The sequence below is a fragment of the Ammospiza caudacuta genome, chromosome 5, assembly GCF_027887145.1.
Source record: "Ammospiza caudacuta isolate bAmmCau1 chromosome 5, bAmmCau1.pri, whole genome shotgun sequence".
Classification (NCBI taxonomy): Eukaryota; Metazoa; Chordata; class Aves; order Passeriformes; family Passerellidae; genus Ammospiza; species Ammospiza caudacuta.
The window spans coordinates 29,407,149-29,416,324 of NC_080597.1; the positions used below are offsets into that span (position 1 = coordinate 29,407,149).

The 9,176-nt window shown below is 46.3% G+C and overlaps 1 protein-coding gene across 4 annotated transcripts in view; it reads left to right on the forward strand.

Moving 5' to 3' along the window:
• The window catches only part of ZC3H7B (zinc finger CCCH-type containing 7B), a 47,181-nt gene extending 39,132 nt beyond the window's left edge, over positions 1 to 8,049 (forward strand). For all 4 annotated transcript variants that reach the window (XM_058804439.1, XM_058804440.1, XM_058804441.1 and 1 more), the window contains exons 20-23: positions 230 to 338; positions 2,045 to 2,178; positions 2,894 to 3,057; positions 3,821 to 8,049. In XM_058804439.1, the coding sequence (XP_058660422.1) occupies positions 230 to 338; positions 2,045 to 2,178; positions 2,894 to 3,057; positions 3,821 to 4,013 (600 nt within the window). In that variant the 3' untranslated portion in view covers positions 4,014 to 8,049. The remainder of the gene's footprint in view (positions 1 to 229; positions 339 to 2,044; positions 2,179 to 2,893; positions 3,058 to 3,820) is intronic.
• The last annotated feature ends 1,127 nt before the right edge of the window (positions 8,050 to 9,176 follow it).

Consider the following 9,176-nt stretch of genomic DNA (forward strand, 5'->3'; position numbering starts at 1 on the left):
GCACCCAGTCACCTATGGAAATGGCAGCAGCTGCTGAACTGCCTGTGTGCTTATGTCATCAGGAGACTTTGGAAAAGAATCATGGAATCATGAGTTAATTATATATAAAGTGTCCTGTTTGCAACCTCTCCTGTGCAATTTAATGCCCCAGCTGGTTATCAAACCCACTTTCCCCTCTAGCAAGGACTGACTGTGCAGATGCTAAATTTTTCTCTCTGTCTTTTAACAGTTGTGTATCCACGCACAGAATGGCAGGAGATGCCAGTATGTGGGCAACTGCTCCTTTGCCCACAGCCCTGAGGAGAGAGACTTATGGACCTTCATGAAGGAAAATAAAAGTAAGTGCGGGGAGGGAAATTAGAAATTAAAAAGGGCGGGGGGGGAATGTGGACCAAAGAGTTTGGGGAGAGGGAAGAGGACATCTGGGCATCTGGAGGGTCTGTTAAGACATATTCTTGACAACAGAGATGGAGCTGCTGCCATGAGTTTATGTGGGATTGTGTGTCAGGTCTGTCTACAGCTGCTCTTTTCATAAATGGGCATGTATCTCTTGAGTCCCTTGCTGTGGGACTAGTGCACAATAGTTTTATGTCTTACATTGCTTCACTGCTGCCCTCTCTTTCTGCATCACTTTTGAATCCACCCTGTACTGTCCTTCCAGTTGCCTGCAGTGTCCCAGGCCTGGCTCTGTATGGAGCTCTGCCAAAGCACCAGTCCTGGCCTGTAGCTGCTCCTGTATCTTTCTTGTGTATCTGCCTTGGCTGTCTTACTTATTTCTGCTCATATTCCTTGGTCTTGGGCTGTGGCACTCCCTGCTCGTGGCATTGTATTCAAAGAGGTGGAGTTGAGATCCTGAATGAGAACATCGCTGGGTGGTGCCTTTGTGGAGGAACTAGTCTATATTTAATTCTGCAGGTTTACCTTTTTGGGCAATAGTTGGGGGGGGTTGCCCATATCCTGGACAGCCAGCTCTGTGGCAGAAATCCTTGTTTATTCAGATCAACAGGAGGCTGGGGAAAAAAGGCCAGCTGTCCGGGTGCTCATCTACCTGTGTTGGAGCTGCTGAAAAGCCTGAAGGATTTCAGGCCTGCCCTGAGTTTTTTTTGGTTCTGTAGGGTCCTTCTCTCTGCTGAGCCAAACTGTTACATGTTGCAGTTCAAAGCATTTCATTGCTGGGGCCTTTAAAGCACATCAGTCTGTGTGTGTTTTGCTCAAGCACAAAGGTGAATCTTCAAACAACAGCGTTGTCTCAGTTTGGGGGAATTTGCATTCATTATCCCCAGTTACCCCAAGTTCCTCAATCACTCATTTAGCAAGGAGAAAATCACTAATGCATCACACTTAGAGCATCATATTGATATCTACAAACATAAATGTTTCCATAGCCTCTCTCAGGAGCTAATCTTGCAAAGACAGATGTCTAGTTAAAGCTTCCACCTCAAATTTCCCTTCCCAGAAGTATGTTGAATGGCTTTTAAATCAAAAGCCATGAGAGACATTGACTGCAGTTCTCTGGGCAGGTTTTGAACTTAGAGCAAGCTATCATTAGGTCTTCCTCCCCTCTGCAGTGCTTCCTGTGGCCAACTTGCTTAGGAGCTCTCCTCCCTCTCTAGTGCTGAGGATGAAGCTTGGGCTTAGAGGGAAGAGATGGATCTGAAACCAGCCATGCCTTAGCTTCCTGACTGGATGTCTCCTGAGGTTAAGTAGAATCAGGCCTCTTGGAGAATCATCTTGTAGGATGAATTCCAATGAGATCTTGCAGCACTTTGCCATCTTTCTGAAAAGTTTGTGTGGCTGTTGTCACAGTTGCCCCTGGACTGACAGAAGACCCCCCCCCCCCCCCCCGTGCCAGGTGGTGTGCTGTGAATTTGGCTCCTCTCCCCAGGGGTCCTGTCTGAGGAGGTGACATGGGGCACAGCCCTTCAGTCTGGTGCTGCTGCACAGGCGAGGGGAGGGAAGGGCTGCCCCAGCACTTGTCCTTTTCTCGTAGCTTGTGCACCAAGTGGGAGGTTGTTGAGTGGCTTCATGTGTCACCTTTGTGCAGTACTAGATATGCAGCAGACCTATGACATGTGGCTAAAGAAACACAATCCTGGGAAGCCTGGAGAAGGAACACCACTCACCTCGCGAGAAGGGGAGAAACAGATCCAGATGCCCACTGACTATGCGGACATCATGGTAATAAGCTGACCTCTTGTCCTTCATTCCTCCTCCTCCTCCTCCTCCTCCTCAGTGCTGCCAGCCTGCCTCTCTCCTGTGCTCCAGGTGTGGCTAGCGGGACTGCATTTCTCTAGTGGAACAGAGCCTGTATTAACACAGGTTAAATGGACAGCAGGGGCAGCACAGCTGAAGTGGGAAAAGATCGACCTGGGGTCAACAAGGCTATACAATGGCTTTTCTGTTAATCCCCAAGTCATTAAGAGTTTACCTTAGGTTCCCTTTTGTATGAGCTCAGCCTCTCTCCAGGGTTCCTGCCTGCTCCTGGGCAAGCTGGCAAAACCATTGCAGGCCTGTCAGAAGAGGGAGAAACTTGGAGAATAGCTGTCACAGAAGCCTTGAAAAACTAGAGGCAGATGTGTTTCCTTATGCCATGGGTGGTACTGATGTAAGGGTGTGTGCTGCTGAAGAGTCCTGCATGAACTGAGCTGCCCTGTCCCCTAAGCCTGTTTGAGCCATAGATAAACTCTGACAGAGCATCTCCTCTGTTCCCCTTTAGTGTCAGCACAGTTCCTCAAAGACAATATGGCAGAGAAGTGTGGATAGTCATAGACTGAGTGGAGCCTTCCAAAATGCTCTGGAAGAAGAGAGGGAGAGGCAGTGCCAGCATAGGGAATGCCAATGGACATGAATGTTATTGCACTGACTGGCCTTTTTCCCTGTGTGCACTGTTTAGATGGGCTACCACTGCTGGCTCTGTGGGAAAAACAGCAATAGCAAGAAGCAATGGCAGCAGCACATCCAGTCGGAGAAGCACAAGGAGAAGGTCTTCACCTCAGACAGTGACTCCAGCTGCTGGAGCTACCGCTTCCCCATGGGCGAATTCCGGCTCTGCGAGAGGTACCATTGTCTCACCTCCCTCCTGTGCTGCTGCTGCTGCAGGGACAGGGTAACAGGCCCAGGGCCTCAGCCATCCCTCCTCATCCTCTCACAGAGTTCTTGGTGATTTCTGCATGGAGGAGGAGTGGGATGAGATGACAGGTTTGGGTGACAGTGAGGCTGCTGTTTGATCACAGAGGTACTCAGCCACAATACTGAGGGATAAAAACACATTCCTGAGCATGTGTCTTTAGAAAAGGAGAGCTTCCTGTCTGCACCTGTGCTCTTCATAGCCAGGATGCTCTCTGCTCTCAGGCTGCTGAACAGTCTCCTTGGCCCAGTGCTTGGGGGAATCCCAGGTGCCTTATTAAATGGTTTGAATGTATCACGCCCTCTGAATCAGCACCTTAAGGTGCCTTCAGAAAGCTTGTGATGGTTAAAAATGCCACTTTGGTTAGCAAGAAGGTTCTTGTCTTTCATGTTGGTTACCTGGCATTTCCTCTCTTGTGCATTATTTTTTTCTCATCCCTGCTGGTCCAGTTCCAGCTCACATTTTTTTGTGCTCTTGACTAAATCCCCTTGTAGCCACTGCTGGTTTTGCTGCTGTTTTTTTCCCAGCCTTGATGTCTTTCCCACCTGCACATGGGTTTGTAGGACAATCAGCTCACCCTTAAAAAGGAGAGTTCACAGCATGTTTCAGTGGGTCCTGCTCAAGTATCCCAGACAGAGAGCTCCAACTGCTGTACTGGGGGTGCCCTCCTGACTGTGCTCCTTGTGCTGGCAGGTTCCAGAAGAACAAGGCCTGTCCTGAGGGAGAGGAGTGTCGCTACGCCCATGGGCAGGACGAGCTGACCGAGTGGCTGGACCGGAGGGAAGTGCTGAAACAGAAACTGGCCAAAGCTCGCAAGGACATGCTGCTCTGCCCCAGGGATGACGACTTTGGGAAATACAACTTCCTATTGCGGGATGACGTATAGTGTGAGCCGGGGGGAGTCTGTCAGCTGCAGAAACACGGGGTGGGTTTTCCGAGGGGCAGTAGCAGGGAGAGCGAGATCTGTGTCTCGCAATGAGAACCTTTTCTTTTCTTTTGTTTTAAGATTATGAGACAATGATTTATTAGTGATTGAATTTGTGAATTTAATTCTCGTTGGCCAGCGACGCCACGCTCACTGAGTTTGTGATCCATCTTTTCTCTCTTCTTTCCCCCAAATTCCCCTTCCACTTCATCTTTTTGTTTTCACTGTCCTTCATTCAAAGGAATTAATTCAGTCTGTATTGGGCTGCAAATCAGAGTATTTCTCCTTGTGTCATTCTTCTGTCTTTCAATTCAGAGTATGACTGCAGAAGTCTGGAGGACAAAGCTGAGAGAGGGGGACAGAAAAGTTGTGGATGCCCCATCCCTGGAACTGTTCAAGGCCAGGTTGGATAGAGCTCTGAGCAATGTGGTCTAGAAGGTGTCCTTCTAAATGGCAGGGGGATTGAAACTAGATGATCTTAAGGTCCCTTCCAGCCCAGACTGTTCTATGATTTTATGAAATCTGGTTAAAAGGAGGTGACCAGAATTTCCTATGTTCCTTTTCTCAGTGCTGCAGACTAAGTGCCACTTACTCTGCTGCAGCCCTTCTGCTCTTCTGGGAGTTTGGTACCAAAAGAAATAGAAATTGTGGTGCAAAGAAGGAAAACCACTAGATTTGGCTGAAGAGATCTAGGCTTGTGCTCTAGCTGTCTGTATTGCCCTGAGGCATCAGCTGGTGCTGAGGAGGATAACAGCTGTGTGGTATAAGGAGTGCAAGGTAAAAGCAGCAAAGTAATGAAACTGCTTGCAGCAGCAGGAACCAGGTTGTAGGTGACTTCAAACTTCAGCTGACTGTACTCAGAAAGCAAGTTGGTGACTTCTCATTAGATGTCTTTTTCAGTGTATGGCAGGTATTCAGGGCAGATAGCTTGGGTTTGTTTTTTTTGGCTGGTGTGACTGGTGCAAGTAAAACAGAACCCATCTAGGAGGTGTAGTGGAGTCTGTGACACACTGTGTGTCACTGAAGTCCACACAGCAGCAGGATCAGTCAGGAGGGAGGTGGTCACCAAAAGGAGCCTGTGTTTCTGTGTTGCCTTGTGTCCTGAATAAAGGGAGGGAGGGAGGTAATGGTGTTCTTTCTTACTCTTTAAATGGCATGTGTTTCTGGTTACTTAGAGCTGCATTTTTCCCTGCACTGCCAGAAGAACTGGGTGGGGACCCATTTAAAAGGCCACCATTGCGCAGCACAGGCGAAGTTAAGCTTATGGGAATCCAGCAGGAGGTGCTTACCAGTACCAGAGGTCCAGTTCCCTCCTCCTCAGAGCCAGAGCAGGGAGCTTGTGGATGCACAGTGCAACCAGCATGTGACCCAGAGCAGGGACAGTGGTGGAAAATGAGTGGGACCCAGCCATGGCCTGCTCTTGTGCTGCCTCATGTGTGCTTTGATGAGGTAATCAGTAATGCTGAACTCTGGGACAGAAGTTTTGCTTTTATAAGGGGCAGCAGTGAGAAGCAGTACTGCTCTGCATGCCAGCCTTGTTCTTTCTGGCAGTCTCATCCTGTAAGCAGTAAATGTGTTCCCTGTTCTGAGCTTCCCTCTCCTTCTCTCTTCTGCAGTCCAGCTGTGCTCTGCAGTTTTGCATGCATGGATGGCACCATCCAGTCAAACACAAACACATCTCTCTCCCAGCCTTCATCAGGGATGTCTTTTTCATACAGATTCTCCTGGGACAGCAGTCTCAGAGCCCTTGGGGCTGGCAGGGCTGTATCCATGGTAAATACAATCTGGCCGTGAACTGCTTGGTGTTTTGGCATTGCTGCATCCTCCCATTCCTCTCTGCTCCCATATCCTTGGGGTTCAGAGCTTCAGGAGAGATGGGATGAGGAAATCGGGAGATGTGGAGATGGTGTGGGGCAGCTGTCATCTTTCTAAACCAGCCTTCAGGAGGGTGCTTCATCTCCACTGGGATAGTTCGGGTCCAGTTACAGAGCAGAGTGCTGGAATCTCTCCAGAGACACAGCGTGCTGTAAGCAAACTGAATGCACTTCTGCATTAGAATCATTTAGTTGAAAAAGAACCTCAAAGATCATCAAGTCCAGCTGTTAACCTGGCACTGCCAGCTCCCAGACTAAACCATGTCCCAAAGTGCTACATCTACATGTATTTTTAAATACCTCTGGGGGTGGGGATTCAGCCTCTTTCCTGGGCAGCTTAACCACTTTTCTGCTGAGCTTTATTTCTTCTCCCTTAAAATATGGATGGTAGTCTCTGGTTTGCTATGAGCAATATCAGACATGGCAGTTTTTGAGTGGTCAGGTGCTGTATTTTCTCCTCTGTTCTTCGTGGTAACTATGGTACCTTCTCCTGGTCATCCTTGTGCTCAAGTGGTCAGCTTTACAGATGGGAGGAGACAGGCATCAGCTCCTGGGTTATCTTGCTCTGCTCTTCTTGGCAGAGATGCCAAGGAAGGAAATCTGGATTGGGGGACACTGGAATGTGGCTTTTATTTTTAAAACAAACCTGCATCTCTAGTGTGACTGGCATTCACTGAGCCATGACTTCTCATGTAACCTAAACAAGTTACAGAGTGAGTCACTCTCCCCTCTCCCCATCTCTGCAATGAGAGCTGAGCTGCTCAGTGGGGCTTCAGAGGTTCAGGCTGGGGCTGAGATGGGGAGAGGGTGGGGTGAGAGTGAGGAGAGGTGAGGTGAGGTAGGCCCACAGTCATGGGGGTTGCATCAAGTGTCTCTTTGTTTTCCCTGATATGATAACCTGGTCTGTGGTGTTGCAGTACTTCGTCACCAGACCTGTTTTAGTGTGTATATATGTGACCCTTCCCATGAAGCATATATACACAGGTATTAAATATATCGCTCTATATTATATTATATGTGTGTGGTATCGAAGGAATCTTTTAAATGAGGGTAAAAGAAAAGGACTCAAGCCAGGAAACGCAGCATCTCCAGTTTAATTATGAAGCCTATTATTTGAGATAGGGAAAAGGAAATAACAAAAGAGGAGAGGGTTTTATATAGATAGGTATAAGCTTTGAGATGGGACAGGTTTCGCTGTTCACATTTTTGAAACCCTTTAGGATGTCCTTGCAGTCCCATCTCAGTGAGAGAGTGTTATACTGCTAACTAGTGAGTAAAGTTTTAATATAAGGCTTTGCTTATATTATTTAAAGGGACATTGTGAAAGGCAGGAAGTTTCACACTTGACTTCTCAGGCTTGCTTTATCAAGCCAAGAGGGTTTTCTTCAGCACATTATATGCTCTCAGCAGAAATGCTCAGTGCTCGCAGCTCTACAGCAGATAAACCACGAGTTGTAGAGGCTGCTTTAGTGGTGTGTTCACAAGACCCTGTGATAACTCTCTGCTTTATTTGTGTGAGAGAGGAAGAAGAAAATTTTGCAGCAAAGAATCAAATTTGAGAGTTTTTAACAAAGGAAGTGATGTTTTAATTTTATAACATTAGAAGAAAATCTCATATCCTGTAAAATAACTACAGACATTCACACAGAGCAGAAGCTTATTAAATGCTGAAGGACTTAGTGAAAATCTTTTCCCAAATTCTTTGGTAGGGGCAGGGATTTAAATGACACTGGCATTGGCGTTAACCAGGCCTTTACAGAGAGAAGTAAAAAAAAACCAACACAAACCAACAACCAACAAAAAATACCCTACTTAGATTGTATGAAACTGTATGTCAAAAATTGATGGGTTTTAGCAAGTGAAAGGAAAAGATAGCAAGGGGATGCTGCAGTTCTGAGCTGGGTAGTAATGATTTTGAGTCCTTTAATATGTCTTCATATTAATATAATTTAAGAATACCACGCTTTACTATTAAAAAAAGAACTTAGTATCTTTCATAAGGTCTAGTATAAGGATAAATATGTAGATGTTTTAACAACATTTTTGTTTTTGTTCTTAAATAAAGAAAGAAAAACCAAACTTGCTTCTTTTAGCCTTTGTAATAGAAAATAAAAGTGTGCACTTTAAACCCTCTCCTGATCCAGAGTGTGTTTGTGTTTTTCAAACAGCCTGCACAGGATTTTATCTTGCTTTCGGTTTTCCCTGCTGAGGAGGGAAGCAAAGGGAGCATGTCAAGCAGTGGACCACTGTGGCTTTCTCCCATCTTTAAGTATAATCTGCTACTCTTCTTGCTGAGTGGAAAATTACCTATGTGCATATTAACAGTTGATGCAGTTCTTCATCAGACACACAGTTCTAGTGAACTTTAGGTGTATTTAAGATGTTTTTCTTGCTCCCTAGTGCCAAGAATCCATGTGCTGTGCATTAACACATAGTTTCAGGTGTTTGGGTAACCTGTGTTTTGAAACCTCCAGTAATAGGGTAAACACCTTCATCTAGAAGTTCTTCTGTGTAGGCTGCTCTGTTCAACTGGGTTGGCCAGTTCTTTTGGCTGGCAGTGTGCACCCTGCTAGGGAACATGTCCTTAGTCCTGCTCACCAACTCGCACACAGCTTGGGCTATGGGAAGCATCCATGCCCTTACTTTCCTCCTAGAGAGGATGCTGTGTGAGGAAACTGCACTGGGGGAAGAGGTCACTGTGAAAACATTTATTAATAACCCCAGCTTCTTTATTTTTTGAATCCATCACGATGCAGATTAATCTAGATTCTTGATAAAATCAAAACTGGAGATGTGAAGACACGGGAGTCCCATAGATATGCCCTGTTACTGCTGTATAAACTGGTAGTGACCAGAATATCCAGTCATATCCAGTGAGGCCTGAAGAGACAAGATTTGTCACACTTCTCCTTGATGTGCCTTCATACACACATAAGAGCTCATGTCCTTCTGGCCAAAGAAGAGGTCTGAACACATTCTTGTAGTGCAGAGGGAATGAGGAGCTGTGTGCACTTCCAAGGTGCATCAATTAAATACATACAGTGTGAGAGACATTGATTTTACATTCCAAAGATTGTTGAGGCCATGCTGACAAGAGCTGAGGGTAGCTTTTCCAGTACAATTGAAACCAAAATTGTCAAATTGTGAGAAAGACAAAGAATCAGGAGAAGAACACCTGTTTTCCTTGTGGGTTTGAGCCTCAGCTGTAAACCATATTTCTTCACTGAAATAAACTTGTATTTTGGAGAGG